Below are 18,137 nucleotides of genomic sequence, written 5' to 3'. Positions count from 1 at the left end.
CCAGCATCAGGGTCTTTTCAAATGAGTCAGTTCTTCGCATCAGGTAGCCAAAGTTTTGGAGTTTCAGCTTCAGCATCAGTCCTTCCAGTGAATATTCAGGACTGATTTCCTTTAGGATTGACTGGCTGGATCTCCTTGCAGTCCAAAGGACTCTCAAGATCTTCTCCAACACCACAGTTCAAAAGCATCAATTCTTTGGCACTGAGCTTTCTTTATAGTCCAACTCTCATATCCATATTCCACATATGGAAAAACCATAGCTTTAACTAAATGGACCTTTGTCGGCAAAGTAATGCCAGGTCCATAGTTAGCACTAAATTCATGGAAGATATTATTAATAATGACCCCCAAATCTTAAATTTGGTGTCTATATATACCAACCATCTTCCCTGGCTTGCCAGGGAAGAATAAGGGAGCTATCTGGACACAGGACTTTCAGCTTTAAAACTGAAAGCAATGATTGAATGAAAGTAATAATTTCTTAATTGCAGTTGAGGAGGGCTTTGTGGAAACACTCTTCTGTTATGATCTAACAATAACCAGACTTCAGGAGCCAGACAACCATGCAGCCAAAAGCTCAAAAGTTTTATGCTTAAAGGCAAATAACTAATCATAAACATTATATTACTTCATATGAACTTAGATTAGGGGAAATGTATTTTTAGTTTCTACTATTTGTAAATTGCAAAATAGGAAATGGTTGATGTGGAAAAATCTTTCTCTCCTTAATGTACACAACTCAAATGTTTCTGGGTTATATCTAAACTATATCCATGTACGTCAGTCTGTTTTGGAATCCTTTGCCAGTGTTAAAGATTGAAATAATTTGGAGGAAAAAACTGTGGGCAAACTGGGCTAGATTGGTCTCCCTATTCTTGTTTCATTTATTTATTTTTTCAAAGAAAGCCTTCAATTTTGTACAGTTGACTTTTGAAAAACACACGGGTTGTGGTGTTGACCCCTTCATGTTACTTTTGACTCTCCCCAAACTTAACTACTAATAGCCTACTGTTGGGCAGAAACCTTACTGATAATAGTTCATTGACACATTTTGTATGTTATATATATGTATTAGATATTGCACTGTGCTGAACTAAGTTGCTTTAGTTGTGTCTGACTCTTTGTGATCCTATGGACTGTTGCCCACCAGGCTCCTCTGTCCATGGCATTCTCCAGGCAAGAATAGTGGAGTGGACTGCCATGCCCTCCTCCAGGGGATCTACCCGGCCCAGGGATCGAACCTGCATCTCTTATGTCTCCTGCATTGACAGGCAGGTTCTTTACCACTAGCACCATTGTATTCTTAAAATAAAGTAAGCTAGAAAAAAGAATATGTTTTTAAGAAAATCATAAGGAAGAGAAAATACATTTATAATAGTGTGCTGTATTTATTGATAAAGTAACCTTGTGTTGTCTGTTTACAAGATTAATCATCTGTTAGTACCAACATCAAAATGAAAAGATAATGTGAAAAAGAAATTCATATTTATTTATAGGTGTAATGATTCATGAATGATAGGGAATAAGCAGTAATATGATTGCTTTACAGTAGCCTAGTGTAATTGGTAGAATTGCTTCATAGTCTAGCCTATACACTAATGAGTGAATCATTACTTTTATGGCATACAGTATTACAGTCATATTCATAATACAGTATTGGAAACTTTGTTGCTTTTTTTTTTAGAAACACCTGTGATGATAGGCTGATATGGAGTTTCTCCAATTAGAAAAAACGGGCATACTCTATGGTAATGTAATGCTCTGAAAGCAAAGTTATAACAGTAAGGAAACTAATACATTATTAATTTCATATTAAATATCACTTTATGCTCTTGTAAGGATCGACTAGTACCTATAAATATTTTATGCATTTATGACATACTTAACTTTTACTTAATTTTTTTATATTTCTAGGCTATACATTCATCTGTGAGTTTTTCCACATTGTTGCAAATCTCCAAAACTTTCCCCAATATATTTATTGAAAAAAATTCACCTATCAGTGGACCTGTGTAGCTCAAACCCATGTTATTTAAGGGTCAACTGTATTTGAAGTACACTTGTATACTTTTTTTTCTCTAATGATTCTCAAAAGTTTCACAAGCCACTGTTTTTTAAATAATGCATTTATTGGACTCTTACTGTTTGCCACACACTGGGCAGACTGGGCCAAAGGTTTAATATGTGCTGTGCTAAGTCACTTCAGTCACGTCTGACTGTGTGACCCCGTGGGCTGTAGCCCACCAGGCTCCTCTGTCCATGGGATTCTCCAGGCAAGAGTACTGGAGTGGGCTGCCATTTCCTTCTCCAGGGGATCTTCCTGACCCAAGGATTGAACCCGTGTCTCTTAGTCTCCTGCACTGGCAAGTGGGTTCTTTACCACTAGCACCAGCTGGGAAGTCATTTAATCCCTTATGCAACCTTATGGGGTACATGTGATTATTTTCCTGATTTTTGTAGACAGGTGACTGAGGCTTAGCTAGGTTAGATGATGTGTCTGAGGCCACGCAGCTATGAGAGGGAGAGGTGGGATTTGAACTTGGCATGGCCTGACTGCTTTCTTCCTAATTTAGTTTTTTCTGCTAAAGTGGTGTGGGAACCCAGATCACAGGGCATATTTGAGAGATGCTATCTAAGTCTCATCATTATGGAAGGGAATAACCTTCCAATCTTGCTCTGTCAAAATAGAATAATTTTGACTAAGTGAAACATAATATGTACCACCACTCTGTTCAAAATATCTGGACAAAAATTAGACAGATTTTATGAACAGACTGCTAAGCCTGGAGTTACTGGCTACATGCCATGGGCAAGAAGCTCACATCTTTCACTAAGCAGAGGTATGGTTGGGTACCAAAGGAATGATGGAAACACTGAGGTCAGAGATAGATTGTGATGTCAAACAGTACACAATTTGCTAAGCACTGCACTCTGCTACTTCATGTGCTTCACATCCTCAATCTTCAGCTCAACCTTGCACAGTAACTATTATAATTGTCCCCTTTTACCAAGCTTATGTTACTTCCCCAAAGTCACTTGGCTAAGACATCAGGGAGCCAGGACTGTAACAAGTGTCTAAGGAGAGGTTAACCTCTCCTCCTTGTTTCTGGGATTAAATAATGCCTTTGAGATGAAAAGAGGTCATGAGGACAAGAATCTCATTGTAAAGGCAACCTTCATGTGTGTGTGTGTGTGTGTGTGTGTGTGTGTGTTAGTCACTCAGTCGAGTCCAACTCTTTACAACCCCATGGACTGTACCTGTCAGGTTCCTCTGTCTATAGAATTCTCCAGGCAAGAATACTGGAATGGGTAGCCATTCCCTTCTCCAGGTGATCTTTCCAATCCAGTATCGAACCTGGGTCTCTTGCATTGCAGACAGATTCTTTACCATCTGAGCCATCAGGAGGCTCCCATGGTGTCTCAGGTAGTAAAGACTCTGTCTGCAATGTGGGAGATGTGGGTTAGATCCCTGGGTCGGAAAGATCCCCTAGAGAAGGGACTAGCAACCCACTCGAATATTCTTGCCTGGAGGATCCCCCATGGACAGAGAGGAGCCATCAGGGAAGCCCAAAGACAACTTTAAGAATGTGAAAACAAGGGCAGTACAGGGGCCAGCACCACAGCTGAAGCTCACAGAAAATTTTGATGTGCCAGACTGACAGAGAGTGCCTAGGGCCTTGCTATCTATCTCCTGGAACTTTTACTATCTCATGGACCCACTGATCTTGACTAGTTGATTACTTCTTTTTCTTTTAATCAGTCAGTCAGTCAGTTCAGTCACTCAGTCGTGTCTGACTCTTTGCGACCCCACTGACTGCAGCATGCCAGGCTTCCTTGGCCATCACCAACTCCGGGAGCTTGCTCAAACTCATGTCCATTGAGTCAGTGATGCCATCCAACCATCTCATCCTCTGTTGGCCCCTTATCCTCCTGCCTTGAATCTTTCCCACCATCAGGGTCTTTTCTAGTGAGTCAGTTCTTTGCATCAGGTGGCCAAAGTATTGGAGTTTCAACTTCAGCATCAGTCCTTCCAGTGAATATTCAGACTGATTTCCTTTAGGATAGACTGGTTGGATCTCCTTGCAGTCCAAGGGACTCTCAAGAGTCTTCTCCACACCACAGTTCAAAAGCATCAATTCTTTGGCACTCAGCTTTCTTTACAGTCCAATTCTCACATCCATACATGACTATTGGAAAAACCACAGCTTTGACTAGACAGACCTTTGTTGGCAAAGTAATGTCTCTATTTTTTAATATGCTGTCTAGGTTGATCATAGCTTTCCTTCCAAGGAGCAAATGTCTTTTAATTTCATGGCTGCAATCACCATCAAGAGTGATTTTGGAGCCCCCCAAAGATAAAGTCTGTCACGGTTTCCATTGTTTCCCCATCTATTTGCCATGAAGTGATTGGACCGGATCCCATGATCTTAGTTTTCTGAATGTTGAGTTTTGAGCAAACTTTTTCACTCTCCTTTTTCACCTTCATCAAGAGGCTCTTTAGTTCTTCTTCACTTTCTGCCATAAGGGTGGTGTCATCTGCATATCTGAGGTTATTGATATTTCTCCCGGCAATCCTGATTCCAGCTTGTGCTTCATCCAGCCCAGCATTTTGCATGATGTACCCTGCATATAAGTTAAATAAGCAGGGTGAAAATATACAGCCTTGACATACTCCTTTTCCTATTTGGAACCAGTCTGTTGTTCCATGTCCAGTTCTTACTGTTGTCTCTTGACCTGCATACAGATTTCTCAGGAGGAAGGTCAGGTGGTCTGGTATTCCTATCTCTTGAAGAATTTTCCACAGTTTGTTGTGATCCACACAGCAAAGGCTTTGGCATAGTCAATAAGGCAGAAGTAGATGTTTTTCTAGAACTCTCTTGCTTCTTTGATGATACAATGGATGATGGCAATTTGATCTCTGGTTCCTCTGCCTTTTCTAAATCCAGCTTGAACATCTGGAAGTTCACGGTTCAATACTGTTGAAGCCTGGCTTGGAGAATTTTGAGCATTACTTTGCTAGCATGTCAGATGAGTACAGTTGTGCAATAGTTTGAACATTCTTTGGCATTTCCTTTCTTTGAGATTGGAATGAAAACTGAATAATACATATTAATTATAAAAGAATAAATTCTTTTAATACAATAGCTTTATTGAGTATACTTCATATTCCATACAATTCACCTTATTTAAAGTGCAAAATCCAAAGATTTTATTATTCAGAGTTGAGCAACCATATCCATAATATTAGAACATGTTCTTCATGCCAAAAGAAACCATATCTCTATTAGCAGTCACCCCGCATTTCCCTTCAACTCTCCCAGCCCTAGGCATCATCTGTGGATTTGCCTACTGTGGACATTTTGTATAAAAGGAATTATACAAATTATGGTCTTTTATGAATAGCATCTTTCACTTAAGGTAAGGTTTTCAAGATTCATCCATGGTGTAGTATGTATTAGTCCTTCATTCTTTTTTATGACTGAATAATTTTTCCATTGTATGAATATATCACACTTAACTTATTCACATTCATTAGTTGATGGACATTTTGGGTTTCCAGTTTTTTGGCTGTTATGAATAATGTTCTACTAACATTCATGTACAAGGTTTTGTGTAGACATGTATTTTCATTTCTCTTGAGCATATACTTAGAAATGGAGTGGCTAGGTCATATGGTGTTGTTTTTCAGTTGCTAAGTCTTGTCTGATTCTTTGTGATCCCATGGACAGGAGCACACCAGGCTTCCCTGTCTGTCACTATCTCATCGAGTTTGCTCAAACTCACGTCCATTGAATCAGTGATGGTAGCTAACCATAGCTTTGACTCTATGGACATTTCTCAGCAAAGTGATTCCTTTGCTTTTTAATATGCCATCTAGGTTTGTCATAGCTTTCCTTCCAAGGAGCAAGTGTCTTTGAACTTCATGGCTGCAGTCACTGTCAGCAGTGATTTGGAACCCAAGAAAATTAAATCTGCCACTGTTTCCATTTTTCCCCCTTTCATTTGCCATGTAGTGGTGGGACTGGATGCCATGATCTTGGTTTTTTGAATGTTGAGTTTTAAGCCAGCTTTTTCACTCTCCTCTTTCACCTTCATCAAGAGGTTCTTTAGTTCCTCTTCAATTCTGCCATTAGAGTGGTATCATCTGCATATCTGAGGTAACTGATATTTCTCCCAGGAATCTGGATTCCAGTTTGGCATTCATCCAGCTAGAATTCCCTTGCTTTCTCTATGATCTCTGCTTCCTCTGCCTTTTCTAAATCCAGCTTGTACATCTGGAAGTTCTTGGTTCACTTACTGCTGAAGCCTAGCTTGAAGGATTTTGAGCATTACCTTGCTAGCATGTGAAATGAGTGCAATTGTACAGTAGTTTAAACATTTTTTGGCATTGCCTTTCTTTAGGATTGGAATGAAAACTGACCATTTCCAGTCCTGTGGCCATTGCTGAGTTTTCCAAATTTGCTGGCATACTGAGCATAGCACTTTAACAGCATCATCTTTTAGGATTTGAAATAGTTCAGCTGTAATTCCATCACCTTCAATAGCTTTGTTTGCAGTAATGCTTCTAAGGCTCACTTGACTTCACACTCCCCAATGTCCAGCTCTAGGTGAGTGATCACTCCATTGTGGTTATCCAGGTCATTGAGACTTTTTTCTTTTGTATAGTTCTGTATATTCTTCCTACCTCTTCTTAATCTGTTCTGCTTCTGTTAGATCCTTGTTGTTTCTGTCCCTTATCATGCCCATTCTTGCATGAAATATTCCCTTGATATCTCCAATTTTTGAAGAGATTTCCAGTCTTTCCCATTCTATTGTTTTCCTCTACTTCTTACATTATTCATTTAAGAAGACCTTCTTATCTCTTCTTGCTATTCTCTGGAACCCTGTATTCAGTTGGGTGTATCTTTTTCTTACCTGCTTGCTTTTACCTTCTCTTCTTTCCTCAGCTATTTGTAAAGCCTCCTCAGACAACCACTTTGCTTTCTTGTATTTCTTTTTTTGGGGATGGTTTTGGTCACTGCCTTGTGTACAATATCATGAACCTCTATCCATAGTTCTTCAGGCACTCTGTCTACCATATCTAATCCCTTGACTCTATTTATCACCTCTACTGTATAATCATAAGGGATTTGATTTAGGTCATACTTGAATGGTCTAGTGGTTTTCCCTACTTTCTTCAATTTAAGCCTGAATTTTGCCATAAGCAACTGATGATATGAGCCACAGTCAGCTCCTGGTTTTGTTTTTGCAGACTGTATAGAGTTTCTCCATCTTCAGCTACAAATAATATGATCAATCTGATTCCAGTATTGACCATTAGGTGATGTCCATGTGTAGAGTCATCTCTTGTGTTGTTGGAAGAGGGTGTTTGCTACGACCAGTGCGTTCTCTTGGCAAAACTCTGATAGCTTTTGCCCTGCTTCACTTTGTACTCCAAGGCGAAACTTGCCTATTACTTCAGGTATCTCTTGACTTCCTACTTTTGCATTCCAGGCCCCTATGATGAAAAGGACATCTTTTTTTGGTGTTAGTTCCAGAAGGTCTTGTAGGCCTTTATAGAACCATTCAATTTCAGCTTATTTGGTATTAGTGCTTGGGGCATAGACTTGGATTACTGTGATGTTGAATGGTTTGCCTTGGAAACGAACTGAGATCATTCTGTTGTTTTTGAGACTGCACCCAAATACTTCATTTTGAACTCTTTTGTTGACTATGAGGGCTACTCCATTTCTTCTAAGGTGTTCTTTCTCACAGTAGTAGATATAATTATCATTTGAATTAAATTTGCCCATTCCCGTCGATTTTAGTTCACTGATTCCTAAAATGTCGGTGTTCACCCTTGCCATCGCCTGCTTGACCATGTCCAATTTACCTTGATTCATGGACCTAAAACTTCAACTCCTATGCAATATTGTTTTTTACAGCATTAGACTTTACTTTCACCACCAGACACATGCACAACTGAGCGATTTCCACTTTGGTTCAACCTCTTCATTCTTTCTGGAGCTACTTTTCTGCTCTTCCTCAGTAGCATGTTGGGCACCTACTGACCTGGCAGGCTCATCTTCCTATACTATATCTTTTTGCCTTATCGTACTGTTCATGGGTTCTCAAGGCAAGAATACTGGAGTGGTTTGCTATTCCCTACTCCACTGAACCAGGTTCTGTCAGAACTCTTCACTATGACCCATCTGTCTTACATGGCCCTCCACTGCATGGCTCATTGCTTCACTGAGTTATGCAAATCCCTTCACCACAAGGCTGTGACCCATGAAGGTAAGGTCATATGCTAAGTCAGTTTAAACTTTTGAGGAACTGCCACACTGTTTTATAATTGAAGTAGAGCTTATTTATAATATTTTGTTAGTTTCAGGTGTACCACATAATGATTCAATATTTTTATAGGTCATACTCCATTTAAAGTCATTACAAAATAATTGCTATATTTCCCTATGCTATACAATATATTTTTGATGCTTATTTATGTCATAGATAATAGTTTGTATCTTAATTGCATACCCCTATCTTGCCCCCTCCCTCTCTCCTCTCCCCACTAGTAACCACTAGTTTGATTTCTATATCTGTGAGTCTATCTTTTTGTCATATACATTTGTTTTAGATTCTGCATATAAATGATAACAGAGATTTGTCTTTGACTTATTTCACTGAGCATAATACTTTCTAGGTCCAACCACACTGTTACAAATGGCATAATGTCATTCTTTTTTATGTCTGAGTAATATTCCATTATACATATATGGACATCAGGATGCATGTCTCTTTTTGAATGAGTGTTTTCATTTTCTTCCAATATATATTCAGCAGTGGAGTTCCTGAATGATATGTTAGTTTTAGTTTTTTGAGGAAACTCCATACTGTTTTCTATAGTGGCTGCACCAATTTTCAATCCCACCAACAGTATACTAAGGTTTCCTTTACTCATATCCTTGCCAACATTTGTTATTTGTAGAGTTTTTGGTAATAACCATTCTGACAGGTGTGAGGTGCTATCTCATTGGTATTTGGTGGAAGGGGCAGGTGTTGGGCTTTTTTGATCTTGCCACGTAGCTTGTGGGGTCTTAGTTCTCCGTCCTGGGATTGAACCCAGGCGCTTGACAGAGAGTGTGGATTCCTAACCAATGAATCACCACAGGGTATTCCCTCTCATTATTGTTTTGATTTGCATTTCTCTAATTATTAGCATTGGGCTTCCCAGGTGGCTCAGTGATAAAGAATCTGCCTGCCAATGCAGGAGGTGCAGTTTTGATCCCTGGGTTTGGAAGATCCCCTGAAGGAAATGGCAACCCACTCTGATATTCCTGCCTGGGAAATCCAATGGACAGAAGAGCTTGGTGGGCTACAGTTCATGGGATCACAGAGTCAGACATGACTTAGCAACTGAACACGCACGCAATGACTAGCAATGTTGAGCATTATTCATGTGCCTATTGATTACCTGTATATCTTCTCTGGAAAAATGTCTATTCAGGTCTTCTGCCCATTTTTATACTGTCATACTGTTTTCTAAAGAAGTCACACAGGGGGGCTCAGGATAGGGGGACACATGTGCACCCATGGCTGACCCATGTAGACATATAGCAAAAACCACTACAAATTGTAAAGTAATTATACTCCAGTTAAAATAAATTAGTTAATTTTAAAAATAATTTAAAAAAAGAAGCCACACCATTACATTCCCATCAAGGATTCCAACCTCCCCACATTCTTGTCAATATTTGCTATTATCTTGTTGATTATTGTCACCATAGTGAGTACGGGTTACTTCTCTCAAATCTTGCTAATATGCCTTCTCAGATTCCTGGCAATGAGACTGTGTTGTAAACTTGAAACAGACATAACACAATTTGAAAAAATATGTTTCTTAAAAAACACTTGTCGACCACCCATAATTTCCTATTTGGTATCATAAAAATGTTCTCACAATTTTATAAGATTATTATACATCTCTTTAAAAGCCATTAATGCATTGACAATTATATATGTCTAAATTATTTATACATGGTGGTTTTTGAGGGACATATCTACTTTATCAAGTGAGGGTTACTTACAGTAGTTATGAGTACTGAAATTGTTCTCGGTACTCAAAAAGTCACTTTGAAAGTCTGAAGACTAGGTTTATTAAAGAGTAAACTGTCAGAAACATCCATTGGAAAGAGCATGAACTTTAGACTTTAATGTTTGATTTCCAGTTTGCAGACTTATCAGTTAGAAGACTTTAATGGCACAAATATATGAAGACCGAAGTGCAGTGACCTAAACAGACAAGGCTTTATTTATATCAAGCCATGGTGGTAGGTAGTGCAGAGCTAGTGTGTTAATTCAATTGTACTCCAAGGACCCAGGCTCTCTCTATCTTTCTTCTTTGCAGTCTTTAGAGCACTGACCCTAGTCCTCGGGTACTGCATATCCAGGCTTCTCATCCAAGTTTCAGGCAGGAAAGTAGTGAAGGGAAAAGGAAATTCTCCCATGGACCTCCACTTGCATCTCATTGGCCAGAATTGAATTACACATCTACTCTATCTGGATGGGAACCCAGGAAAGGGGTACGGTGGATGCAGTTCAGTAATCTAACAGTATCTGCCACAGTTGCTAGCTGAGTAACCTTGGAAAATTTGTTTAGCTTTGCTAAGCCCTAGCCTCCTGAGAAGTGAGTATAAGTAACACAAAACTAAGTATTATAAAACTTATAAAAAAGCAAATTATGAGAAAAGGCTCACAAATAGGAAATGCTTGGAAACTGACAAAAAGACGATGTTAGAGTGTTAGAACATCACGGTGAAACTCAAGACTGACTCTAGACTTTTTTGATTCATTCTAAAATCAAAACCTGATTGACTTGGGAGAGAAGATGAATGTAAAGCCACAAAAATGATCACTTACAGGCTATTGTAAGCAATAACTTTATTTACTTTCTTTTCAAGTAGCAATAACTTTAGACAGATGACTATCTAGAAAGAATGTCAAATGTGGTCTAATAAATAAGACTAATTTTCAAGCTGGTGTACATACATCAATAGTAAAGTCACTCATTTTAAAGTCATTCAAACTAGAAATGTAAACTCAATGTGGGCAAGAATTTTTGCTTGCTTTGTTTATTGCTATATTTCTTTAGCCTAGGATGAGGCCTGGCATCTAGAAAGTGCTCAATAAACATGTGTTGAGTGATCATTCTGATAGAAATGGACATTTCCTGTATCCTCCCTTCACAATCAAGTTGAATAATAATAACACAAGGTCCTATATATAAAAAGGTATTTTTTCACTGTCTTTTCTGAAACTGAGAGTAAATTATAGCCAAGCTTAGGCAAATCTAACCCAAATTCTAAATTGATTAAGTCCAGATTAGTGGAATTTTATTGTATCTTAAAAAGGACATAAAGGATGTGAAGTGATAGCATAAAAATGAATGTATTCCTCTAGCAAATTCAAAGAATGAGCTCCTGTAACCACAGACAAGTTGGAAAAGAAAATAGATATCTGTTCATCTTACAATTAATTAAAAATACATCCATGGATTAAGAAAAATTACAGAAATTCATTTCTAACTAATGATTAAGGCCTTTCCCCCCCTAGGAAAAAGGTGACTTATAATGAATTTTCTGGTTGAGGTAGTATCAGATTTTAAAAGGTTTTTCTTTTTAATACCCTGAGAACTCAGAACCCTGAGTTCTCAGGGTATTTTCTACTTTGGCTGTTGCGTAGATATCAGCATTTGCAGTTTCACTTCCAACTCCTGTGGTTCTCTTTGCCAGTAAAGTCATGCACAGAGAGAGGCATTTCACCTCAGCCCACCTACTTGTTTCCACGTGGCAGAAAGATGGCATTCCCTCCATGGGAGCACTGGGTCCATCAGGGCCTCCAGATGGTACGGGGTTGAAGTTGTAAAGCAGAGGAATTGTGTCTATGTTGTTTCAAGAATCTTCTTTCTGCACAGGACTTCTGTGGTGACCCCACCAGCATGACCTTTCACATACCCTTCTCAGCCCCTTTGTATTTTGCTAAGTATTGCACCAATGGGTGGCGATAGCAAAAAAAAAAAATCAAAACCTCTGCTATTAAGCATCTACTTACTGTTGTCCTGTTACCCTCAACAGCTTCATGTAAATATGTTCTTTCTTTATCATGGAAGCGCTTGCAATATCTGGCATGGTACTCCGTAAATACTTGAATGAAAATGAGTGCATGATGGCCCTTCATCCTATTTTATACAAGTCAATTTAACAAATATTTATTTAGAATTTCATGTCTTCTCGGAACTATGTTAAATGCTAGAAAACTTTTAAAAAATAGACAACATCTCTGTGCATGACAAGTTCATAAACTATTTAGAATAAACACCAATAGTATATTTTCAGGTACCATGCGAGACCAATAGGGTCTTTTAGTTTTAATAAGACCCCTAAAATCAATTGTTACTCTTCTACTTTATAAGACCTGCTTGCTTTTGCCACATGTTTCTCACTATATTCATTTTCATAATAGCCAGATAGAATTCTTAGATATAATTCCAAATATATTTAAGGCTGTGATGTTATATTTCTACTGAGTTCTTTTAGGACTTAAAAATCAGTTCATATACTAAAATCCATCTCCTCACTGGTTCTACACCAGTGCTTGGAGAGCTAATTGTGGCTGGGGACAAATACAAAATTTCTGACCGATATTACTTTATATTCATGGTCACTCACTTCAGCTGAGCCCAGATAGCTACCCAGCAGTCCTGTGGCACTTCACTGGTCAAGTCACTCCCCTACTGACCAGGCCATTATCTTGTTACTGCTTCATCTTTGGTTTCCAACATCTTCTCCCCCTTCTCACTCTCTGTTGATGACTAACTTCCTATTTCATTGAGAAAATAAGAGTAATAAGAAATACCACAACCTCTCTCATCTGCCGACACACTGACATCTGAACCCACACTTGGTCTTCCCTTCTTACTGTGGATGAACCACCACTGCCTGAGGCCAGCTCTCTACTATAGACTAGATCTTTCTCTGTCTGCCTGCTAGAGGACATCGCTCCAACAATATTCCTTCCTTTTTTCTGTATCATCACCTGTTCTATCTTTACTGGATCTCCTCATCAGCTTTCAAAATGTTGTAGCATCTACCTTCCCTAGGCCCCCCACTCCCACTAATTTATCTTTCTGCTCCTTCATATGGCAAACTCTTCAAAAAGAGCTGTTCATATTTTCCGCCTTTACTTCCTCTCTTTTCATCCTCTCTTTAATCTTGTCAAGCTTTTGCCCCCCACCTCCAGGTCTTATCAGTGTTGCTAATGACGTCCCCATTGCCAGATGCAACAGTTTATTCTCAGTTCCTACCTTCCTTTTCAGGAAGGGTAGATTTACTATCAGGAACATTTAACTTAACTTTTTTTTTTTTTTTTTTTCTAGATGCAATAAGATTTCTTTTTTTTTTTTTTTCTTTTTTTTTTTCCAGTGGGTTTTGTCATACATTGATATGAATCAGCCATGGATTTACATGTATTCCCAATCCCGATCCCCCCTCCCACCTCCCTCTCCACCCAATTCCTCTGGGTCTTCCCAGTGCACCAGGCCTTTTACTTCCTTCTTTCATCTTCGAGGACAGCACTCTCTTTTGGTCCTTCCTGGATGCTTTTTCTCAGTTTCTTTTGCCAATTCTCCCTTATTCTAGTAAAGTAATATCAATACCCTCAGATATGCAGATGACACTACCCTTATGGCAGAAAGTGAAGAAGAACTAAAGAGCTTCTTGTTGAAAGTGAAAGAGGAGAGTGAAAAAGCTGGCTTAAAGCTCAACATTCAGAAAACTAAGATCATGGCATCCGGTCCCATCACTTCGTGGCAAATAGATGGGGAAACAGTGGAAACAGTGGCTGACTTTATTTTGGGGGGCTCCAAAATCCCTGCAGATGGTGATTGCAGCCATGAAATTAAAACATGCTTACTCCTTGGAAGGAAAGTTATGACCAACCTAGACAGCATATTAAAAAGCAGAGACATTACTTTGTCAACAAAGGTCCATCTGGTCAAAGCTATGGTTTTTCCAGTAGTCATGTATGGATGTGAGAGTTGGACGGTGAAGAAAGCTGAGCGCCAAAGAATTGATGCTTTTGAACTGTGGTGTTGGAGAAGACTCTTGAGAGTCCCTTGGACTGCAAGGAGATCCAACCAGTCCATCCTAAAGGAGATCAGTCCTGGGTGTTCATTGGAAGGATTGATGTTGAAGCTGAAACTCCAACACTTTGGCCACCTGATGCGAAGAGCTGACTCATTTGAAAAGACCATGATGCGGGGAGGGATTGGGGGCAGGAGGAGAAGGGGACGACAGAGGATGAGGTGGTTGGATGGCATCACCAACTGGATGGACATGGGTTTGGGTGGACTCCGGGAGTTTGTGATGGACAGGAAGGCCTGGTGTGCTGCAGTTCATGGGGTTGCAAATAGTCAGACATGACTGAACGACTAAACTGAACTGAATCGTGATCCAGAGCTCTGTCCTAGGACCTCTTATTATATTTGTCTACATTCATTATCTAAAAGATCTCGACCAAATTTATGGTGTAAAACTCCCTACTCTGTATCTCCAGTCCATATCTCTATATCTCTCTTGAACTGCAGCCAAATTTTACCTAACTTCATACTCAATGTTTCCTCTTAATGTCCAAAAGCTAATATTTTCAAAACCAAATACTAAGTTCCCTGTCCTCAGGCTCATGTTCCCTATCTCAGTAAGTGGCAACTCCATCCTTTGCAATATTCAAGTTAAAATCACTGGCGTCCTCCTAGATTTCTTTCTACTATGCCCCCATTCAACTGACAGAAAAACTTATCGCATCTATCTTTAAAAAACTAACATCTTTTCACTGTCTGATCCAAGCCACGTCATCTCTCACCTGGGTGAGTAAACTGGTGCTCTAGCCTCCACCTTTGCCTTGCTACAGCCTATTATTCACAAATAGTCAGAGTAATCCTTTTCACACACACATATCAGATGTTACTCCTCTATTCAGTCTCCCGTTTCACTCAGAGATCCTTCCATGGCCCTGTGTGATGTTACAGGGCCTGATAAATCCCCTCTCATCTAGGACTCTCTGCTCTCATCTCATCCCTTCCCAGCTCCTTCAGTCTACCAAACCTTAATGACCTCCTTACTGTTCTTGAACAGGACAGACAAGGACCTGCCTCAGGACCTTTGCACATCACCTACAATGCGCTTCCTCCAGAAAGGCATAGTTCTTGATTCTGTGCTGCTCCAGCACTACCTTCTCAGATTCTCAGACATGTCTTCCCTTATCTTCCTCCCTAAAAAAATCCCCACTCACCCCTACTCCTAGCATTTACTAACCCCCTTCCTTTTTCCTTCTGAATGTTTATCAACATAAGACATATTATATATGTATTTGTGTGCTCTACAAAGGTTGTGACTTTACTTTTTCTGTTCATTAGGGTAGCTCCAGTGTCTAAAGTAGTGCTTAGAATACAGTGGGTGTTAAATGTTAAATAACTGTTGAATGAATGATTAAATTTTAAAAGATACTATTTATCATTATCACCATAAATCAGCAGTGTTTACAGAAAATCTATTAACTGCAACTAGGACTAGGTGCAATGGAAACGTCAGAAAAACATAAATCATTTTAATTCCCCTTCAACAAATAATTTGTTATATATGTTAATTAGCACAGGAAAAAAACAGAAGACATTTTGAAACTTTGTACTGTACAGTTGTATGCAAAAATTGTCCTAAAGTTTAGTCAGTTATTTTGATTGGATTTTTCATCTAAAATAGTGCTTTGTGGTCTAGGTGCTAATATGAGGGTAGACTTTAAAAGAAGAATTAAACTACCTAGTAGCTATAGTTAATGTCGGTCTGAGAAAACATTTCCATTTTGACTTGTGGTCTCAATATGTGTGCTGAAAGAATTAGCCACAAACCAATTAAGAACATGTATGTGGTTTTCTCTAACTGAAAAATATTCAAAGATGCCCTACTTACTACTTACACAGTTGCCATTCCCTTATTTTCACATTTGAATACTCACTTAACACAAAAGTTAGCATTCCTTATTACAAAGCCTTTGCATGGAACTCCTATGCAATGCCCCTTCCCAGAGGGAGCTCACTTAGTTCAAACCGTGTCCAGGGCTGACTTCCCCAAAGAGGCACAATAGGCACACCCAAGGCCTGCCGTACCTTCAGAAGTCTATGAAAATGTTTAATTTCACTTGAAATCGCAAGAAAAAAATGAACCATTAGGCCAAAGACAGTGTTTTAACATGTGACATTAATATATTTACTTTTATATCAACAGTTGTAAAACATAATCTATATGAATATATATACATATAAGTGCTCATGCATGCTCAGTTGCTCAGTCATGACTTTTTGTGACCCCATGGGCTGTAGCTTGCATATACATATATATACTATATATATATATAAACATAAACATTATATATATATATATATATATGTAAAAACATACCTACACATATACAAACTTGTAAATCTTACTTACAAAAGGGGTTTATGAAGGTAAAGGTGCTTAGGGCCCATGAAAGTCACACTGTGACCCTGGATGGTCTTGATTATGTTTTTAAAAATGAAACAAATTTTGATTCATTTTAAAGTGAAAGTGCATTCTGCAAGCAAGCTAAAAAGACAGCATCAAAAAATTGAGGAATAAATAATTCAACATAACTGGTGATCATAATCTTTCTTTTTTTTTTAAGTTTAGAGACAGAAGAAGAGCAAGAATATCTCACTTCAAGTTTCATTAACATCTCCACTGATTCACTGCAAAAGGGCAAGAAGTATTTAGTTTGGGTCCAAGCTTCAAATGTACTGGGCATGGAGAAGTCGAAACAACTACAAATTCATCTGGACGATATAGGTAAAGTATAAAAAATTCTGTAAAAAAAAAAAAAATCCTGTAACGTTTTTACAAATAAACAACTAATTTGTGCTGACCTAATCAAATGAAGTCGAGATCTGAAAAGAGTTCCCCTAAAGGTCCCAAAAAATCATGATAAAGAAAACAAGCATTATCCATAACCTGCTGCCTGAGACAAGTCAAAGGTAAGTGAGGCTGCCTTTGTTTTATATATCCTTCCAGTCTTATTTCTACATGGGTGTGTCTTTTCACAATATTTATTGAGAATTTCTTATGTTCAAGCATAGTTCTAAGGGCCAGGAAGAATAAGACAGACAAGGAAGGTACTTGCTTGCAATCTACTGGGGATGATGGAAACGAATAAACATTATAATAAAGTGTGATGAATCTTATGTTGTGAGAATTACAGTATACTGCTACATACACTATTTTTAAGGTTATATTTTTGTTTGAAAAGTTCTACAAAAAACACAGAAAATTGTGGAGAATCATGTAGACATTTCTATGTATACCAGCCAGATTAAAATGTTAATATTTTTTGCTTCCGGTATTTTAGAACTTGCCTTTTAAAAAAATTACAATATAGAATAAATATTTCTATTAATTCAATCTATAAGCTTACTTTTAATTAAAATCTTTAATTATCCCTTTTTATTGTTCTCAGTTTTTCACCATCATAAACTATACTGCCACGGACAACCTTTAGGCTGAATTTTAATATAGCAGTTGTTTTTCTCCTTAAGATAAATTCCAAAAAGCAATTGCCTTTGAGCCCTTTACATCTACATTCTAATCCTAAAGCCAGAGTTCAGCCAAAGAGCACCAAGTGTGAATCACCTTCTCGTTGCAGATTCTAGTGCCAATTATCCCTGTTTTTATTATTAAAGATAATTTCAGTAGCAAACACTTATGGCACACTTCTTTAGCACTAACTGCTTTTACATACATTATCTTATTTAATCCTTATGACAACCCTATTTTGTAGATGATAATGTAATTTATACATGAGGAAACCACGCTGAGGTGGCATAAGGCAAGCTGAGGCTGCAGAGCTAGGAAGCCTCAACTCCTATCCTCAGTCTTTGTTTAAAAGCACATTGCAATGTGTGTGACAACCTTCCTGCTGATTAACGATTTAGGGGATGTGACACCTCTCAGGATACAGCATGAGTATCCTTTGGGGACTACTGCGGTCTTCTGTTGGAAGTAATATCTCAATGTCTCAACTAATCACAA

The 18,137-nt window shown here is 38.5% G+C and overlaps 1 protein-coding gene across 1 annotated transcript in view; it reads left to right on the top strand.

The window, feature by feature from the left end:
• Positions 1-18,137, top strand: part of IL23R (interleukin 23 receptor) — a 71,828-nt gene that overhangs the window by 12,862 nt on the left and 40,829 nt on the right. The window contains exon 5 of the mRNA XM_061120003.1: positions 16,741-16,901. Within this exon, the coding sequence (XP_060975986.1) occupies positions 16,741-16,901 (161 nt within the window). The remainder of the gene's footprint in view (positions 1-16,740; positions 16,902-18,137) is intronic.

Source organism: Dama dama, chromosome 20 (genome assembly GCF_033118175.1).
Source record: "Dama dama isolate Ldn47 chromosome 20, ASM3311817v1, whole genome shotgun sequence".
Lineage (NCBI taxonomy): Eukaryota > Metazoa > Chordata > Mammalia > Artiodactyla > Cervidae > Dama > Dama dama.
This window is presented reverse-complemented; position numbering and strand designations above follow the sequence as displayed.